This window comes from Phyllostomus hastatus, unplaced genomic scaffold (genome assembly GCF_019186645.2).
Source record: "Phyllostomus hastatus isolate PE091 unplaced genomic scaffold, TTU_PhHast_1.1 phas_contig_1, whole genome shotgun sequence".
Taxonomy (NCBI): Eukaryota; Metazoa; Chordata; class Mammalia; order Chiroptera; family Phyllostomidae; genus Phyllostomus; species Phyllostomus hastatus.
In genome coordinates this window covers 24,569,742-24,590,822 of record NW_025333498.1, presented here as the reverse complement: position 1 = coordinate 24,590,822, position 21,081 = coordinate 24,569,742, and the positions used below count along the sequence as shown (strand labels likewise).

General features: G+C 34.5%; 1 protein-coding gene across 1 annotated transcript in view; it reads right to left on the bottom strand.

Annotated features, from left to right (window-relative positions):
- Positions 1 to 751: 751 nt before the first annotated feature.
- The window catches only part of SCN3A (sodium voltage-gated channel alpha subunit 3), a 114,262-nt gene continuing 93,932 nt past the window's right edge, over positions 752 to 21,081 (bottom strand). Inside the window, exons 22-28 of the mRNA XM_045846129.1 lie at positions 13,809 to 13,931; positions 11,006 to 11,278; positions 8,126 to 8,179; positions 7,153 to 7,290; positions 6,064 to 6,168; positions 4,457 to 4,727; positions 752 to 3,934 (exon numbers count right to left, since the gene is read on the bottom strand). Coding sequence (XP_045702085.1) covers positions 2,739 to 3,934; positions 4,457 to 4,727; positions 6,064 to 6,168; positions 7,153 to 7,290; positions 8,126 to 8,179; positions 11,006 to 11,278; positions 13,809 to 13,931 — 2,160 coding nt within the window. The 3' untranslated portion in view covers positions 752 to 2,738. The remainder of the gene's footprint in view (positions 3,935 to 4,456; positions 4,728 to 6,063; positions 6,169 to 7,152; positions 7,291 to 8,125; positions 8,180 to 11,005; positions 11,279 to 13,808; positions 13,932 to 21,081) is intronic.

The following is a 21,081-nucleotide window of genomic DNA, read 5'->3' as shown; positions in this document are numbered from 1 at the left end:
TTCTCAAAGTAATACTTAACTTCTATGTGGCTTTGGCAAGATCTAAAAATTGGACAGAAAGAAGCCAATGGACTTGCAGTTGTCTCCTTATGTCATTTATGTTGGGGTTAGGGTTAAATACAAAACGCCTACTTAGATCCAATTCATCTTAAAAAAATATACATTATAACTGAAGTGTTCCATTGAGGTTAAATGTTTGGTTTTGACATAACATTAATCCAAGGGACCTGAAAAAAGTTAATATAAATCCTCAATCAACTGCGTCATTAATGTTTTATCTCTAAACAAGAGTTCATAAAATGCATTTAAAAACAAAGTGTATGAAATTTATCAACTACCAAGAAATTTAGAAATGGTATCAGTTAAACGGAGAGGAGTTGAGATTAAAATGCTTTTAGCCAGGGTATTAACTGGAGTTGACGATCATAGACGGTTACTATTACTGTTATGGTACCTAAGCTAGAACATGTGGATTTGACCCTTTTCGCACAAAAAGTTCACAAAACTGCCTTTAATAGTCCTTGCTCTGCAGTACTGCTTGGTAGATCATGCAGTATGTTGTTATAAAATTTACGTGAACAAACGTAAATACATATGCAAATGTAAATACGTATACATATCTGTATGTATACAGATACCAGATCAAGTACAGGTTTTATTAATGAGATATATTTTAAACTTTCAACAATAAAAAAAGAGGCCGAGAAATTAAATACAATAAAAAATGAAATATTTATTCTTTTGGCTCAATAATGACATAGCTCACCATTCTTTTTAGTAATAGCAATTCCCTGCATGCAGTTCATCAGTACACTACAAGTAAATAGTTTTGTAAAATAAGTTAAGGTTAAATTTTTGGTTTGTGCAAAAAAACTGATATCATTTTAGGTAATTGCACAACTTTGCCACTTTTTTATGGCTAGAAAAGACACAACCCAAGTTATATCTCTAATAGCTTTAGTGCAGCAGGAATTAAAAAAATAAGACTAGTCTGCATAAGCAAATACTACAAAAGTTGAGTAAAAAAAACCTTCCATGAATAAAGGGTTATATTGAGCAACCATAATTGGTAGAAAATGATCTAGGATTGAGTTTTTGACCAATGTATCTACTATTGGTATGATAGAAAATATATTATAACAAAGAAATTCACAAAACCCAGTGTCTAACTTTTATTTTAGGAAATTATCCTTTGAAAAGCCTTATGAATTCAAAAATTTGGAGTTGTGATTAAAAATAAAAAGCAAAAGCATAAAGTGAAATAAATTGCCATGTCATCAACCTGAAAATAATTTTCTTATGTACAAAATGCAACAAATAAAATTGATCATATTTTTACATTATTTATATTTAAACAAGTTTTGGACATATTTTTAGCAAAATATGAAATATAGGTTTTGACAATAGGCAGTGTGATATGTGTTTCCTTGAAATTTAGAGAGGCACCACATAACACTCAAGTTAAATTAAAAATGAAAAAGTAAAAGTGCTTTTAAATAACTGTAAGCTATTCTGTTTGACATACTAGCCAGAGAGCTGGTTGAATTCACTCTACCACCGACATGTGACTTCTTATCAAGACTTATGAAGAGTGGATTGAGTAAAATAGAGCAGCTTAAGCAATATTAACATGCATCAGTGATAGTCTTTCAAACTATTTATGTTTAATGAACAGTACAGAATATATCCCTGTTGGAAGCTCGCAAAAGACACATACACTGTGGTACATATTTGATTTAATAGAAGATTTTTTATCAGGCTGTATATATACTTATATATATATATTTGCCCAAACATGCACCACAGGAAAAAATAACTATTTACATAACAGAGGGTGTTTAATTGACATAAAATGTCAGCTGTGCTAAGAGCAGAAGATGGCAAAGCAATACTTCAGCAGAAAGTGGAACAACTATCCTAAAGCAATACTTTAGATATTCTATACCTTTCTAGAACAGATTATTAGATTACTTTTTCTTTGAAAGCATTTAACCAAAATTATATATAGAGCTCTGGAACTTGGAATAAAATTTGCACTTGCTGAAACAGAATACTTTACATCAAAATAATCCTTTAAAATTAGGAGACTTTACAGGCACATAACTGTTCAAATATAAACAAACATAGGCTGAAACACTTCCAAAATCAAAGTCATTTAGAAAATAATAGAAGTACCTGAAATTGTTGACATTAGAATTTTGTTTCTGGTTTTGAGCTAGAATTTCATTTCTTGGACAAAACAATTTTGTCTGATTATTTGAGAAACTTTCGGGATAGTAACACAGAGATCATATACTTTCTTCTCAACTTAAACCTCATTTACAAAAATAGTGACATAGTATTATGAATAAACTATAAATTAGGTACCAGGGACAAATTTTGTAAAAATATGGCAGATATGGAGGTTAAAAATAGAGTGGATGCAAGTACTGTACTAAAGGTGTTTGGTGTAGTTACAATGATCACTTTGCACAACTATCTTTACAGTCTAGGTAGCCATTGAGTTTCTCCTCAGCAGTGTCAGCTGGTAATGAGAACAGCAACCCTTTGTCAATGTTGATACCCTGACTCACAGAGTTGTAGTGACAGAGCGGCCACTGTCTTGTTATAGGCACTGACCATGAGTATTTGTTAAAAGTCAGTTTGGCATAGACCTCCTCTGGGAGTGCAGTTGACACGTAGACTTTACCTTCATAGGCTGTAAACAATTGATTACAAAGATAATTCTGTGTTTCTTTTTACTTTTGATTTTCCCTGACCTCTCTCCCTTTGCTTTCTTTTTCTGGTTTGTCTTTCTCAAACTTTTCTTTGTCTGGCTTTGTTACACTATCATAGGAAGGAGGAAAGGTGGTAGAGGAACTTCCATCTGTTTTTTCTGGGGTGGAGTTCCCATTTGATTTATCCATAATCATGTCTTCTTTTATAGGTAAGTCAACCCTCCCTTTGATTGCCTCTTTATTATATTTACTTGATACATTTTTTAACCTTTGCTTTAAAAGATAACATCTGAAATTACGCTGAATGATAGCAGCAGACACCTCCTCTTGTTTGCGTTTCAAAGTGGTTGTGATGGGCTCATAGGAGACTTTGGATGGGTTTGATGCCATGAAGCGGTCTTCCATCTGTATTCGAAGGGCATCCATCTCTCCGCTCTCACCCAAAACACGCTTTGTAAAGGCAAATAAAATGTCGAGGCAGTGGATCCGGTCTCCACTGACCATGGGCAGATCCATGGCAATGAGCTGGACTTTGTTTGGTTTTGCTATGAGGAGTGGAGGATCCAGAGCAGCTGCAAAATCAGAGAGCTTGGAGAACTCTATAAACTGGGTGGCATCAGGATCAAACTTCTCCCAAACCTCGTAGAACATCTCAAAGTCATCCTCACTCAGGGGCTCTGCACTCTCTTCAGTAGCAACACTGAAGTTCTCCAGGATGACAGCGATGTACATGTTCACCACGACCAGAAATGAGATGATGATGTAACTGACAAAAAAGAAAATCCCAACAGATGGGTTCCCACAGTCTCCCTTTACTGAGCTTCCAGGGTGAATTGTGTCAGGGTCACAGTCGGGGGGTGCACTGTTGAGAATAGGCGCTAGCAATCCATCCCAGCCAGCAGAGGTGGTAATCTGGAACAGGCAGATCATGCTGTTGCCAAAGGTTTCAAAGTTGAACATGTCGTCAATCCCAGCTTCCTTTTTAACATAGGCAAAGTTGGACATTCCGAAGATGGCGTAGATGAACATGACCAGGAAGAGCAGGAGGCCGATGTTAAACAACGCAGGGAGGGACATCATCAGAGCAAAGAGCAGCGTGCGGATGCCCTTCGCCCCTTTGATCAGCCGTAGGATTCGGCCAATCCTGGCAAGACGGATCACTCGGAACAGGGTAGGGGACACGAAATATTTTTCTATCATCTCAGCCAGAAACATTCCTGTGGGAAAACACAGAAAACAGCTAACCAGTGGATATCTTATGCTTACATGAATACTTTATCTTTGCAAAGTCTGTGAAAACAACAAATTTGTTATGAATATAATAAACCTTTGCTAAATATTTGGATCTACTTCCTAACTTAGCAATTGAAGATTATAGTTTTATACAACTTTTACAAAATGTCATAAGCCAATATAGGGTTTTGTAAAATCTAATAAATTAAATAATCTCAGGTAGTGATATGGCCATTTAAGTTTATACACATTCAATTGCTGTGGACAGGTATCATCACATATGAAAGATGTCAGTTACAAACAAAGATTGTTTAGGAAATCTCCAAATACATTGTTTTCTATTTTTGAATATCGACATTTTTCAGTTACAGGAAAATGAACACGATTATTAAAGTTTAGATCTACATACATTATGACTCTCAGATCTGATTTTCATATTACACAGCTCTCAGGCTTTGAGGGACCATCCTACAACTGTGCCCTCCCTGTAATGAAAGCATTCTTACCTACAATGGAGAGAATAACCACCACAAAATCAAAGATGTTCCAGCCTATGGTGAAGTAGTAGTATCTGAGGGAGATAAGCTTTAGTACAAATTCTCCAGTGAACAGAATAATGAACACAAGGTTGATCCGGGACAAAACTTGAGTCATGTATTTGCTCTGGTCGTCAGTTTCCACCATCATGGTGACCATGTTCAGGCAGATGAGGATCATGATGCTGATGTCAAAGACTTGTCTGGTTACAAAATCAAAGACCATTCCTTGGAATTTGTTCTAGAAAAGAGAGAGGTGATAGAAGGTTAATATGCATATTTCAAAAATAATAATCCAGTAAAATTGCAGTGGAAGTCCTTCCATCTGTGACTATGAGATGTGTATGCTTCTCACATACCCCAAGCAATTCTATGTGCTCCATCTCTCTTTATGTTTAAAAAAGAGAAAGAAATGAAACAATTTCACATGACAAGAATAAAACATAATGGGTTTATTTAGGTTTTATGGGAAAATAAAACTGAATAAGGCAGAAATTGGTAGCAGTTCGCAAATAATATGTATGGGCTTTGCTTGACTTTAAGAACTATGGTTATTTTTACAAAAAATAGTGATAACTAGTAATCATGATTTACAAAGTAGTTTAATATAGACAGATGTATAAATGAATGAATACCTGAATTCATTTTTCAGTACTTTAGGACTTATAGTATCATCTTTCCATCTCTCTCTCCCTTAAAATACATCAATCATTTTCTATTGAATTCTGCCTCTTTTAACTGTTCTATTTAAATGACCTTTGGTAAAGCAGGATCATACCCTTTTGTTTACCTGTACCTCCTCCTTTCATCTCCTATCCAGGTATAACTACTCTTAAATATATGAAGTGAAGTCATTTATAGAATTCATGAGACCTTGTCAAGGTCTAGCAATGACAGGTTTTATGATTTGGGGTATGATATTTACCTTCTTTGGGCCTCAGTTTTCCTATTACTTACTCATCTAAGTGGATCGATGAGTTAGTGTACAGGTCTGTGAACATAATACATCATTATTATGCCTTGGTGTAATTATGAAGCTATACAAAGTATGCATTCAAATATTCCTTTTTTTGTGTATTTCATGAAACTATTTTGATGACATCCTTTTCAGTTCCAAAAAGGTTAAGTATTTTTTAGTCATAAAAATACAGAGAACAAGCAGCATAGAGAAAGGCCATGAGTGTTGACTGGGAAATCTGAAAAAACTCCATCTACTTAAAAGGCCAAGAAGGCACCTATAACAAGATCAAAGGAGCAGGAATCAGCTCTTTGTTGGCAGTGGTAGGAGTCATTAGGGGCACTAGCCTACTTGGGAAGGCAGTTATCAGGAACCCTTAGTTAGTGGCTTTCAACAAACAAACTAGAGAACATTCTTCTGTTTTATAGAATTTAGTAATTCTTGTTGAATGGCTTATTGAGTGTAGCAGTTGTGAATTGTGTTACACAATATGGACTGCACAATTAGGCCATATTATGTATTGGTGATATCACACAATATGTTCTCATCCAGAGCACTGGCCAGTTTCACCCTATGGAAATACAGCTTTGGAATGTTAAAGAAAATGAGTCATTCTTACTGCTGGCCGAGGTATGGGTTTTTGAGGTTTCTTAGACCCAAGTTTCTTCATTGCATTGTAGTATTTTTTCTGTTCCTCTGTCATAAAAATGTCCTGACCTCCAAAGTAAAGACATAGAATAAAATTGGTTACAATCTCAACATGTGTTACAACACACTTTTATGAAAATATTCCTGGGTCTTTCCTTTAATCCTTAGTTTCTTAAATGGATTATTACTCTGCTTCATACAGATTTATTCTACATTTCCCACCTATGTGAAATTCTGAGTACTTTAATATTTTGTAAAGCCCATAATCATATAAAACTCTGGTTAGTATAGGATCTTAATTTGATTATATTATGTTTAGAAGGAGGATCAGAGATCTCAAATATATATTCATGAAGAAAAATGTTTTCTTAGACTATTTCACTGTTGACAGTTTTACTTCTTTATTCAACAGTTTTTGAGCACCTCATGTATACAAGACAATGTACCTGGTACCAGAATTACACAGCTAGGTAAGACACTGTGTCTGTGCACAGAAAAAGCAGTGCAGGCACTGCAGAGATAATTAATATCAAGGCTCGGAAATGGACTTTATGTAGGAGGCTACTATTAAGCTAGACCTTAAAGGATGGTTGAGGGTTTGCTAAACAAAGCATTCCAGGAAGAGAATATATTCTGTGTAAAGTCAGGAAGGTAGAAGAACATGGCTTGCTCAGAAAGGGGCAGAAAATCCATGCAGCTGTGTGTGGAGCAGGTGATAATGTTGATGGTGGGTGGACAGTGACTGAAGAGTAGGGAATGGATATAGAAAATGTGTTATGGGAGTAAAGGAAGCTGAAAAGCTAGGTGGAGATAATCTCTGAAAGGCTCTGTAAGCATGGATAATGCAATGGAGGCCCACTGGAAGTTTGGAAGCTGTGGTCACATTTTTTGGGTCAGAAAGACACTATTTGCAGAGGATGAACATGGAGAGAAGGCACTGATTAGAGCTGGAATCCTCTGCAGCTGAACTGACAATGTAGTGACTGGAAAAGAATATCAAAATGACCAAAGTCTATCATGACTCAAGACTGGAGAAAGGTGAGAGTTGAAGAATACTTATCTTCTTTTTCTGTTGGTTGAAGTTATCTATGATGACACCAATGAATAGATTCAGAGTGAAGAAAGACCCGAAGATGATAAAGATGACAAAGTATAAATACATATACAGATTTTCTTCATATACAGGCTGAAGCTGAACCTAAATAACATGGAAAATATTAAATATTTAAAAACACAAAAAGTAATCAAACTAAATTAACAATTTAGTGAGTATTATTATTTAATATAGAGCTATTTTTGCCTTGCCCTCAGAGAGTATTCTGCAAAAACCAATTCTTTTTTTCAAATTGGTATGATGTAGCATAATGAAAGTTTCTAATTTTTATGACTGTTTTTGTATCTGCTTTCCCATTATGGCTTATTTATACATATTATTTAGGGTAATAACAATGATATTAATAAGGAAAACATTTTGAGTCTATTATTAGATATATATTATGCAGTATTTTGAATTTAGGTTTGGAAATGCTGGCTCTTGGAAATATGGCTTTAGTAACAGAACATCAACTTTTACCAGGAAAATGCAGCATAAACAGATATGTTCTAAGAAATTATTTTTATTCCTATTCTTAAAATTGAGTTTTCTTGAAACTTGCTTGCTTTTATCATGGTGTTTTTGGAAGCTGCTTCCCAGGCCCTGGTTTATCATATTCTCCAGGGGTAGGGAGAGACAAATTACTACCCCACCGAGCATCTTTCTTACTCTTAAGAGTCTCATTTCCTGGATCAATATTATGTCTTCTAATTCATGCAATTAGACAACTTTTCATGTTAGGTATATATATATATAATAGACATGTCAACCAAAAAATGATTTATCTTTAAGTGTATTGTCTTATGAAAATAATTTCTACATACAATTTTAAACATTCTGATAACATTTAACATAAAATTCTGGACTTTTCAGTTAAATTAGCACAAATGTTCACCATGAAAAATCTAGTAGCTATGAAGAGTATTTGAGTGATACTTACATCTCGTGAGTCAACAGCTGCATACATAATATCCATCCAGCCTTTAAATGTGGCCTGTAAACAATATATATTTGAATTCTGTATAAAAACCTAGTCTAAGAATATGCATTTTACTATATGAAAATATGATAGTGTTATTATAACTTTTTGTACAATATTATGAAATGTTCTATAAAGAGATTAAAGTGAATTGAATAAAAAATGAAACTGAAATAGAACAAGATTTTATTTTGAGTCTGGAGCTGTTTTCATTGTTTTTCTTGGAAGATTTTCCTTCTTTTTCCTACGCTAAAATTGAACTAGATGCGTGATTCATAAAACTCTCGTTTCAGTCGCAAATCCCTTTCATGCCAAAAGTCAAGCTCTATGATTCAAACCTGTGGCATGTTAAACACAACTCAATCATTTTCATGAGTAATTATTGATTAGTTAATATACTGTCAATTAAGTCAAAATTGTTAAACATTAAACATTTTGAAATTTGCTCCATAAAATTTGCATTTTCACACATTTGAGAACCATACTCTTTACATGTTGTATAATGAATTATATGGTTAATAATGCATTTAATTCATCACTACAATATATACATTATTATTTTAATACATTAAATTGTTCCTTTGGCAATGATTGCTGCAAAAACCTAGAAATGCATTAATAGCACAGTAATGCTCAATAATATAACAAGAAAAAAAACAAGAAACAGATATAAAATCACATTAAAACACACTAAAAACTGAACACTGGGGAAAATACATTATAACATAACTGCACCAAAAAACTGCTCGACCTAATAAATGAATTTGGCAAAACAGTGGGATACAAAGTCAATATCCAGAAATCCAAGGCATTTTTGTATTCCAACAATTAAAGAAACATCAGAAACAGAGATCAGGGAAAAAATCCCATTTGACATAGCAACAAAAATAAAAAAAATACCTAGGAACAAACCTAACCAAGGAGGTAAAAGACCTGTACTCAGGAAACTACACAACACTGACAAAGAAATTAAGAAAGACACAAACAAATGGAAACATATACTGTGTTCATGGATTGGAAGAATTCACATCATCAAAATGTCCATACTACCCAAAGCAATTTATAGATTCAACACAATACCTATTAAAGTACCAATGGCATATTTCACAGATATAGAACAAACATTTCAAAAATTTATATGGAGCCATAAATGACCCTGAATAGCTGCAGCAATTTTAAGAAAGAAGAGCAAAGTAGGAGGGATCACAATACCTGATATCAAACTGTATTACAAAGCCACTGTAATCAAAACAGCCTGGTACTGACATAAGAACGGACACATGGACCAATGGAACAGAAGAGAGAGCTCATAAATAAACATAAGTTTCTTTGGTCAATTAATATTTGACAAAGGGGGCAGCAATATAAAATGGAGTAAAAATAGCCTCTTCAACAAATGGTGTTGGAAGAGCTGGGAAGCTACATGAAAAAATATGAAACTTGAGCACCAACTTACACCATACACAAAAATAAATTCAAGGTGGATAAAAGATTTAAATATAAGTCATGACACCATAAAACTCCTAAAGGAGAACATAGGCAGGAAAATCTCAGATACTCTGTGTAGCAATATTTTCACTCATATGTCCCCTAGAGCAAGGGACATAAAGGAAAGAATAAACAAATGGGATCTCATCAAAATAAAAAGCTTCTGCATGGCTAAAGAAAATATCATTAAAATGAAAAGAGAACCAACCATATGGAAAAACATATTTGCCAATGATACATCAGACAATGGTTTGATCTCCAAAATATATAGAGAACTCATATGACTCCATTCTAAGAAGACAAGCAACTCAATTAAAAAATGGATAAAGGACTGGAACAGACACTTCTCCAAGGAGGACATACAGAGGGTCCAGAGACATATGAAAAGATGCTCAGTATCGCTAGCCATCAGAGAAATGTGAATTAAAACCACAATGAGATACCACTTCACACCGATGAGAGTGGCCATCATAAACAAAGCAACAAACAAGTGTTGGAGAGGATGTGGAGAAAAGGGAAACCTAGTGCACTGTTGGTGGGATTGAAGACAGGTGCAACCAATATGGAAAACAGTATGGAATTTCCTCAGAAAACTAAAAATCAAGCTGCCTTTTCACCCGGCATTTCCACTATTGGGATTTTACCCTAACAATCCTGAAACACCAATTTGAAAGAACCTACGCACCCCAATGTTCATAGCAGCACAATTTACGATAGCCAATGCTGGAAGCAACCTAAGTGTCCATCAGTAAATGAGTGGATCAAAAAACTATGGTACATTTACACAGTGGAATTCTATGCAGCAGAAAGAAGGAGGCCTACCCTTTGCGACAGCATGGATAGAACTGGAGAGCATTATGCTAAGTGAAATAAGCCAGGTAGTGAGGGACAAATACCATAGGATCTCACCTTTAATAGGAACCTAATCAACAAAATGAACAAGCAAGCAAAATATAACCAAAGACATTGAAGTTGAGAGCAGGCTGACAGTGACCAGAGGGGAGAGGGGAGAAAATAAAGGGGGAAAGGGGATAAAGGGGTTTGCAGAAGCAATTATAAAGGACACATGGACAATCACAAGGGGGGTGGAGGTAGAGGAGGGAGGTGGGAAAGGGTGGGGTGGTGGGGAGGGATGGGGAAGGCAGAAAACTGTACTTGAACAAGAATAAAAAAATGCTTAAAAAAAACCCATAACTGCAAAACATCTTCCTTACAGTCAAATCAAGCTTATGGTATAGGTGTTATCAACCGCTTTTGTCAGATATTAATCATTTAAACACAAGAACATCAGAGAAATTATCTTACTTGAAACATTTTGAAAATGTTTTCAAAACTCACACAGTAGCGACTTACCACTTGAAGCAATGCAAGATATCCAGCACCAACATTATCAAAGTTTACTTTGACGTTTTTCCACCGAGCATGTTTGCCAAGAGCCTGACAATCGCTCAAATTGTTGACCTCACTCATTTCAAACATGTTACCCGTAGTTGTGTTAACACAATGGTAGAACTTGCCAGCAAACAAATTCACACCCATTATGCTAAAGATCAGCCAGAAGATGAGACAAACCAACAGCACGTTCATGATGGAGGGAATTGCTCCAACAAGAGCATTCACGACCACCTAGAAGAGGAAGTGAGGATAAGGAAGCTTACAAATTGTTAAAGTGGAAACCATTCCTTTCATTTATTTAAGATTAAAATGGGTGTGAAAAGAGTTAAATAAAAATCTAGGTGGATAAGTTATTTCCTCTGATATTTTCTAGGACATATTTGTAAGGGAAAACAGTCACACAATGAAAAAACTAAAGGATTCTAAAGGCTAAAAGCTAAAAGCAAAGTATGCCAAAGCATGAAAAGAAAGAAACAAAACCTGATAAAGTAAGATGAAGTCAGAAAATGTTTGCATGCTGGAGAAAAAAAAGAAAAAATACATTAAATATCAACAGAAGAAATAATCATCATTCAACAATACATTTTAATTTTCAAGAGTGTTAATGAGTGATTGATGATTTGAAAATGTGATTAAACAAACCCTTACAAATAAGCAAAGTATTAATAATGTATTAAATCTATGTCCTCAGAACCAGTTAAGTTTTCATGGCTATGAGAAAAGGATTAGAAATTTGTAAGGTTGTTTTTGGCCCCTATTGGTAAATCTCAATTTTAAAAGTATATTAAATCAGGAAATGAGATGGAATTAGTCTCTGGACATAAAAGTACTGAATATGTGCCCATTGTTATTATTCCAACTCTCTTAAATGTTCACTTTGGGGCACATGATACTTCACCAGACCCTCCTATTTCATTAAGGAGAAATTAAGTCACATTTCCTTTCATTAAATTCAGAAGAGATTAAGATGTATTTTGAAATATCTAGGGCTGTCAGCAATATCTTTTTTTACCTAATTGAATCTGGCTTATATTGTACTATTTTGTTAATAATATATATTAAATGAAACAATTAGTTTTAAAATATTGCAAACATTATTTTAGAAATCAACATCAAGGAATTTTAAATTGAAATCACAACCTTAAATCTAAAATGGTAATAATTTTATTACCATTAACTTAACTTTATTACCATAACTTAAATTTTATTTCTTTTAGAAATTAAGTCAAATACAGTTAAATCAGGTTTTTTGCTCCTAAAATTTTTTTAAGATTTAATTTATTTATTTTAGAGAGACAGGAAGGGAGGGTGAGAAAGAGAGAGGAAGCAAGAGAGGGAGAGAAACATCAATGTGGGAGAGATATCAGATGCCTCTCACACACTTCCGGCCTACAACCCAGGCATGTGCCCTGCCCGGATGGTGAACCGGTGACCTTTGGTTGGCAGGCCAGCACTCAATCCACCAAGCCACACCCACCAGGGTGCTATTAAAATATTTGTAAAATGACCACCACGAGTTCTCTTGACGTCAAATAAATTCATGATACATTTTACCATATTTTATAGCTGAAATGTTAATTCTGCCATATGACTGAATTAAAAATGACAATTTTTTTTCAGACTAGCGCAAATATATGCTTTTTTGTTTTGCTTCATTGATGTATATCCCCTCAAAAATAAATTATTAATGTGAAACCATACAACCAGATGATGGCTTACGTTATGTCAGTAATGGCAAAAATTTGGAGTGAAAAGAACCTGAAATTTTATAACTTTATACATTTCATCTTGTGACATTATCAAGTCTCAGTGGAATAAAATTATAATGTAAAACCAAGTATTTCTTTCTTGCGGTGATCTGAACAGTCTGGAGAGTGGTTTCATTCTCCCCCATGAGTGAATCTCAAAGCCAAGCCTGAAGTGTTTTTATTGCCCAAACAAACCACCCTTTAAGACAAAAGAAAGCTCTAGGACCTACAACAAATTCAATAGCCAAGTGCATTTGCAAGCTGGATTCAACAAAGCTGACCTTTGTGCAAAATAGTATTTTGAGGGCTACTGCAAGTCAATATGTATACAAGTGCATACTTTATGTTTAGATGCATAAAATACGCACTAAGGAAGGAACCTGGAGAGGAAAATAGAAGTGCTATAGAAAAAGTCAACCTCATTCAGAATGCTCACTTAAAAGGAGATCTATAAAACAAACCCCAGGGGTTGCCTGCAGTGTTTAATTATCTTAAGCCCCTACTTTGCTTAAGAAATATAGATTTTGTCAGAGGTTACAATTTAGTGTTGTTTTCTTGTACAACAGCTATTTTCATCACTGACATTAATTGAAGAGTGAAAGCACACAAAAACCATTTTCCCTTTCATTCATGACCAGTAATTTTTGAGGAATCAAACTACCTATTGAAAAAGAAAAAGACCCTTAAAGGTGAATGTCAGTAGTAAATAGTCATTTCAAAGTGTATAGCAATGAAAAGAAAGAAATAGGATCACATGGTTTATGGATGCTGTGGAAACATCCTTGAACTTTCATCAGAAGACCTGGACTCTAGTCCTCATTCTGCCACAGACACCTTTTCGAGTGCCTGTTTCAATTTCAGGAGTTTAGGTTTAGTGATCTCTATGAGTTCTGCTCTGAAATTTTATAATCCTATAAAATAAATTTCAAAAGAATATGGCACCCCTCTGTATCTAAATCATTACCTACATTTAATTTTGATATGAATCACCAGAAAGCTTTTATTCTTCTTACCCTCATGCCTTCAAACCGGGATAAAGCTCTTAGAGGTCTTAAAGCTCTTAATGTCCGGAGGGATTTGATGGCACCAAGTTCTGAGTAACCAAGAGCATTGGCTACCAAGCTAACCAAAGAAACCTGCAAAAGGAAAAATTATTCATCAGTCTAACAAGAAATAAACTGTTGACTGAAGGCATAGAACATGGTGTTTATTCTTTAATGACAACCATATAAAACTTCAGACATACCTTGGCAGCTTTTATCTTCCACATGGTGTGATCATCTCACATGGTGAGCCTCATCTCATACTATTGCTTTTCTTACCCATGAAACGGGAGCACTTGCCCATTTTCATAAACATTTGTAAACTCCTCCATGTAGTTATTTCACCCATGCAGCATATATATATATATATATATATATATATATACACATACATATGTATATATATACATATATATGTACATATATACATATGTATATATATACATATATATGTACATATATATATATATATATATATATATATATATCCCTAATGATTCAGGATTTCGTACAAAAGCCATATTCTCCAGGTGCCATAGAACTGTGCTTAATATCATTGATTTGAAATCCTGCTTCTCTCCTGAATTTATGCAGTATCTTGGTTTTGCATAAAACCAAGGTGGAGGGCTGTTGAAAATGGATCTAAATGAATCCACCCCAACAGTGTTTTGAGGGCAGATCAAAATAATAAACTTCTCAAGAGCACATGGTCTAAAGGGTGACACCAGAACCAGAACTGAGGCTTCAAAGGCAATTAGAGCCACTGTCCCCTCATTGTTTAATTTAGCATTCATCTCATTTACTGGGCTATTCATTTCTGTCTAGTGTTTGCTGTCACAGAAGACTGGAAAGATAGGAAAGGTTATTAGAGGATACACAGGCTTCTCTATTCTGGGCTCCTTCACCTCAGGAGGCATTGACAGCTTCTTTATGTTTCTGAAGCTTCTTACTGAAGACTTTCCTCATCCTCACAACCAAGTCCCTTATTTAAAGATAAATGGCTGCAAATTTTTCAAAATCTTGAAATGAGGAAGTTCATGCTTTGAAAGGGAAAGAAAAAGGTAATGGCAAGAACATGAAGGTACTGGCAGATTAGGAAGTTGTGGGTTCAAAGGCTGGGAGGCACCTGCCACTTGCATATAACTACTTCAAGCTGGTGTCTGTGTGTGTTGCTAGAGAAGCTGGGCATTACTGAGTCAGCCTTCTTGGGGTGACCTCAAGTCATTTTGTGAGGCACAAAAACTCATGTTATTGAGTCAACTATTGTGAAAAATGTATTATGCTTTAAAGGCAATTTTGAAGTAAGTAATTTTAATGATTTGCAATATAATTAAAATTTGAAAATAGTGTCTTCTATGGATAGGCTGCTATACATCTTGTAATGATCTTCTTTAGTCATTATCTCTGACTCAAAGTAGTCAAATGACTAGTCCAGGAGAGGTAGCAAGGGGCAAGTTCAAAGCTGGGATTTAGGTCTTTTGTTTTCAAGTTCAGTGTTTTCCACATCAGCAAACTGGTCCCCAACTTTTCAATACATAATGTATCAATCTTCATCTCTTTTGTGCCAAACACAAAAGGCACTCTTGGTAATATATACAAACTGTAACAGAATCCCTATGCCCAAAACTAAATTTTAAGTACAAATTTACATGACTCTAGGTACCTCAGTACACAGAAAATGCTATGTAAAAAAATTGTGTGTGCTAGATGTCCCCAGGGTGGGTTAGTTGGCATCCACATTTTTCCACATTCCCATGGCAGCTAAGCTGAGAAGGAAAGGAAAAATGCAGGAGGGATTGATGGTTCTGAAGAAGACACTGCAAGTTTTGTGATTGGTTAATGAAACAAGTGATATGAATTTATTTTCCTTAAAATGGCTAAAGAGAATTTTAAGGTTAATATAAATAGTTAAAAGATTAAAAACATCTGATTACCTTCATAAATTCAGATAATACATCTAAAGCTTGCATAATTTTTTATAGCAAAATCGAGAAGCATTCCCATTAAAACAACACATAAAAGTATATGCCCACTGTCAACATTATTATGTAACAATTTCTTGGAAAGGAAATGGAAGCTATAAGAATTAGAAGAAATGGAAAAGTCATTATTCACAGATATATTTTTGTTGATCTCAAAAAGCAAAAACAAAAATAAGGGAATAAAGTGAAAACTATTATAAACAATGATAAAATTATTTTATGTACTAATATATTATTTATTTTTACCATCTGTGTAAGTATCTTTTAGAACTATACAAACTTTAAAATATTTAAAAGAAGAATAAGATAATCTAAAATATTATTTTAAGATGAAGAGCAGTGAAGAGGAAAAATTTCTTCCTATACTAAAACCAATTACAAATCTACAATAATTAATACTGCTATATTAGTAGGCAAATAAATTCATGAAACAAAATAAAACTAAATTAGACCCAAGACATACCAAGATTTAGCATGTAGACAAGTGTAACATTCTGAATGAGAGACAAAAACAACCTAAATGCGAAACCATTTTGAGGAAAACAGTATTGGTGCCTCACCTCACATCTTACACCAAAATAAGTTCCAGACTGATAAAAAATTAAAACAAAATTGGCTGGGTAGCTCAGTTTGTTAAAGCATCATCCTGATACACCAAGACTGAAGGTTCAGTCCCCAATCAGGGCATACATGAGAAGGAACAATGAATGCACAAATAAATGGAACAACAAATTGATGTTTCTCCCTCTCCTTCTTTCTTTCTCTCTCTCTCCACCCCCTCCCTCTCTGTCTCTGTAAAATCAATAAAATAAAATAAAAAGACAAAATAAAAATGGATGAAGAAAGAAAAATTAATCTATAAAACTGGAAAGAAATAAGAAAAATGTTTTAATAATCTTGAAAGGAGGTAGCCTTCAAGAACATGAGAAAAATCTAGATAAAAAAAGACTGATAAATTTGACTAAATCAATATGAATAATTTATACATGACAAAAAAGAAAATCAAGAGACGAAAGCCCAAATAGGGAAAATACTCATACCACAAGTGACAAATAGTAATTTTTCTTAATATAAAAAGAACTCTTATAAATCAGTGACAAGAGGTCATTAAACAAACAGTAAACCTGCAGATTTTTTAGACTTTCATTTTAATCTATGTTTGAACAATGCATTTAAACTCCCTATTGAAATTCAACTTGAAGGAATGCAAAGGAATACAAAGAATGAGAGGACAAAGGAGAGAGTTAAAAATTATGGATATTAATGTCCAAAATACACAATGATCTCATACAACTCAACACCACACAAATAACAATCCAATTAAAAAATAGGCAGAGGACCCAAACATACATGTCTCCCAAGAAGGCATACAAATGGCCAATAGGTATATGAAAAGATGCTCAGTTTCATTAGCTATTAGGGAAATGCATGTCAAAATATAATGAGATACCATCTCACACTTGTTACAATGGCTATTATCAACAAGACCAGTAATAAATGTTGGGGAGGTTGTGGAGCTGGTAGGAATGTAAACTGGTACTGCCACTATGGAAAACATTATAGAGGATCCTCAAAGAATTATGAATAGAGTTACCACATGATCCAGCAATCCCTCTTCTGGGTATTTACCAGCAAAATTTGAAAACATTTATTTGCAAAGACATGCACTCCTGTGTTCATAGAAGTATTGTTCATGGTGGCCAAGACATGGAAACAACCCAAGTGTCTTTTGATAGAGGATTCAATAAAGATGTGGTACATTTATACAATGGAATACTACTCAGCTATAGAAAAGAGGAAATACTGCCATTTGTGACAGCAGGATGGACCTGGAGGATATCATGCTAAGTGAAATAAGTCAGTCAGAAAAAGCTAAGAACCATATGATTTCGCTCATCTTCTATCTTTGGCTTTTACAGTTTATCTGTCTCTAACTCTGTACATAATTGGAAAATCCACAATGCTCACAACCTATATAAAAAGAAATATCTTGGTCATTAAGCCTTTTTTGCTTATTTGTTTTTGCTTGTTGTGGCTTTGTTTTGTGGAAGTGGGAAGTTGGAGATAATCTACATGCTCATCCTCGGAAAGGATGAGTGAATTCTGGAGGTGCAGTACTATAGACTGCTAAACAGCGCTCAGGGCCGTGGGTTCTACAGGGATTTCATTTAAACATTGCAAACACAATTGTTTTAAAAATGAGGACTTTCTAAGTTTACTTCCTTGTCTGAAGTTCTATAATTCAGTAATTTCAAGATGATTAGATCAAAATAACACTGTATGTTATTCATGCTGAAAAGACAAATCACAGCATTTTTATTTATGAATGCATCATCCTTAATCAAATACAGTTACTGGGAAATACTTCTGTTTATGGGGTATGTAACTCTGACTGTAGCCCCAGGCTTAACAATTTGGGGTGGAAGTAAGAACTGTTTTTGTCATTTTACATAGTGATTTTCCTTATCTACAAAACTGGGATAACAGGAGTTGCTTCAGTGGTTGTTGTGAAGGTTAAATGAATTAAGAAAAGGTTAGTTGTTATTAATATCATACAAGAGAGTGCTTATCTGCCATGAATGTCACTGTTTAGAATCCTAGCTGGTGAGCTTGTGTGGTATCTCTCAGGAAGGGTTTTAAAAAGAGAAAGAGCCATAGATATCCTTTTTTTTTCTTTCTCTTTGTCCTCACCTGAAGGCTTTTTTCCCATTGCTTTTAGAGAGAAGAAGGGAGAGAAAAAATATCAATGTAAGAGAGAAACATTGTCTGGTTGCCTCCCATACATGCCAGGACTGGGTATCATACATGCTCAGACTGGGGATCGAACCCACAACCTTTCCCGGTTATGGGATGATGCTCCATCCGAGCCACCAAGCCAGGGTGCCATGGGCATCTTACTACAGGAGGTATTTGATGAAGTTATAACTGGGGGTAGGGATAATATTTAATAAGCCATTGCTTAGTCCAGTTAGTCATAATGATATTAGTGTTAAAGGGGAGGATCCAGATCCCCAATTCATATTTTAGCTGGTAACATGGAGAATTTGCTAATTGATTAGTTGTGAGGAGTGATAGAGAAGGAAAAGTTGAAGATGACTTTTTTTTTAGTTTTATGGTTATACCACCATCAGATAAACAGGGAATTCAGGGAAAAATACATAATTGGAGGGGGAAGATAATAAAGGCATAAAAATAGGCATTATCTGGGAAGCATTTAGAAATGTGAGTTGTGGATTCAGGAATGACTACAATTAAAAACTTAAAATCTCTGTGCTAAAAATCATGATCTTTTAAACAATGGAATATATAATTTTATGCTGTTAATAGGATTATCTTTAAATCTGGTCAGTGAGCAAGATATTTTTCTAAATTAATGATGTTAAAAAAGAATTAAATTCTTCCAAAGAAGGAAAAAAGCTAATCATTCCCAGTAGAAGACATTTACAGAAAAAGCCAAAACACATATAGACTGTTTACACAGAAGTATGTCTGGAGAGAGATCAGAAATGGATATGAAATACTAATAATTTATAGTTATTCTGTTCCTTTGGAAGTTCTTCTAAGATAATCTAATTCTGTTCACAAAAGCTGCAGCTGAACAAGACAGGTATGCACACAACAAGGCATTTTATTGTTTTCATCTCCACATGCAGTGCAGTGTGGGAACTGTTTGTCTAGTGCACAGCAATGCTTCAGATAGATCTGTGCTCCACTGTAAAATGTGGGGCAAGGAGTATGGTGCTAGAGAGAGGTAGTTCTGCCACTTACTAAGTGTATGACATCTCTAAACATCATTTTTTTCAGTAGCAAAATAGAGATAACAAGACTTACATCACAGGATTGTTAAGAGGATTAATAAATAATGTATAATTAAAAAGAGATATTGATAATACATTTTGTATTATAGGGGTTAGGAGCACAGTCATTTAAGTCAGACTACTTGGGTACAAAATCCATCTTAGCATCTTATTACTTATGTTTACCTAGGCAAGTCACAATCTTGCTTTAATTTTGCTTTAATTACAGATGGAGAAACTAAGCACTTCCGTTTCTCCATCTATAAAAAAGAGTGATTATGGTTTCTAACTAACAGAGTTTTTAAGATTGAATGAGTTAACATATGTAAAGTGTTTTTGGCAACAACTTTACACAGTAAGCCATTCCCACAGTGAGTGCTTAGGAAGTGCTAGGCATATTATCATGCTGCTACTAAATCTAGCTTCATTATTGAGGATGCCACTATATTAAGAATAAATGTAATGCAGGAACCACTAGATTCTAGAGGCTGCTGGCAAATGAAAAGACATATAAGATGCAGAAAGTGTTCCTATTCTGCTTTAATTCACCTCAATAGGGCAAGCAGTGAGGATTCTGAAGAGCCCTTGAACAATCAGGAAAACAGTTCATGAGTAGCAAACATCATCAAGGGTCTTATTTCAACCATATCAGCAACCTGTGCTGTCTGTAAAGTGGATATCATTTGTGAGCAATAAATATTTAATGATGGTTGAATCTTTTACTGAGACTGTATTTGATACATCAGCACCTTAGCATAATTTAGAAGCAAATTTGAAGTTGTCATGAAAGATGCTCACAGGAATTTTCTGGATGACATTTATGACATTTATGCAAAAATCCTTAAGGACCACAAGGATTCTGAATTTTTTTTCAGTAAATGACGATCATGTACTTAGTTTATTGTGGCATCAATAACAGCATCTATAGTATAGCTTGCGTAGTTATAGTATAGGATACTTGGTATTTGAAGATAGTATTTTTCTGACTGGAGATTATATATATATTTATATGATATATATGTGTATATATATATATATATATATATATATCTCATACAGAATCAGAGAAAGTGGTCCATCTAGTGTAGTATTCTGGCAGACAAAGACATGGGTTAAGTTGTCCTACTTGATTTTAACCTGAATTATCATACTTGTCTCTGTCTCTTCATCTCTATTCTTTTCTCAATCTTTCCAGTATTTCCATACTTCATCCTCATCACTTCCATGTGACAATTCTTATCCATGACACAAATGACCTCTATTTTGCTAAATATGTCATTTCTCAGCATTCATGTCACTTGACCTCCTTATAGCCTTTGACAAAGTTGATCACTCCTTCTTTGGAAAAACTCAGCTATCTTCTCTGGGTTTCTGCAACATCATGTATAGAGGTTGTCTTTCATTTAACCTCTACTTAATCTAATCTACTGGCTCCTTCTCTTTTATGCAACCCGGAACTGTTGG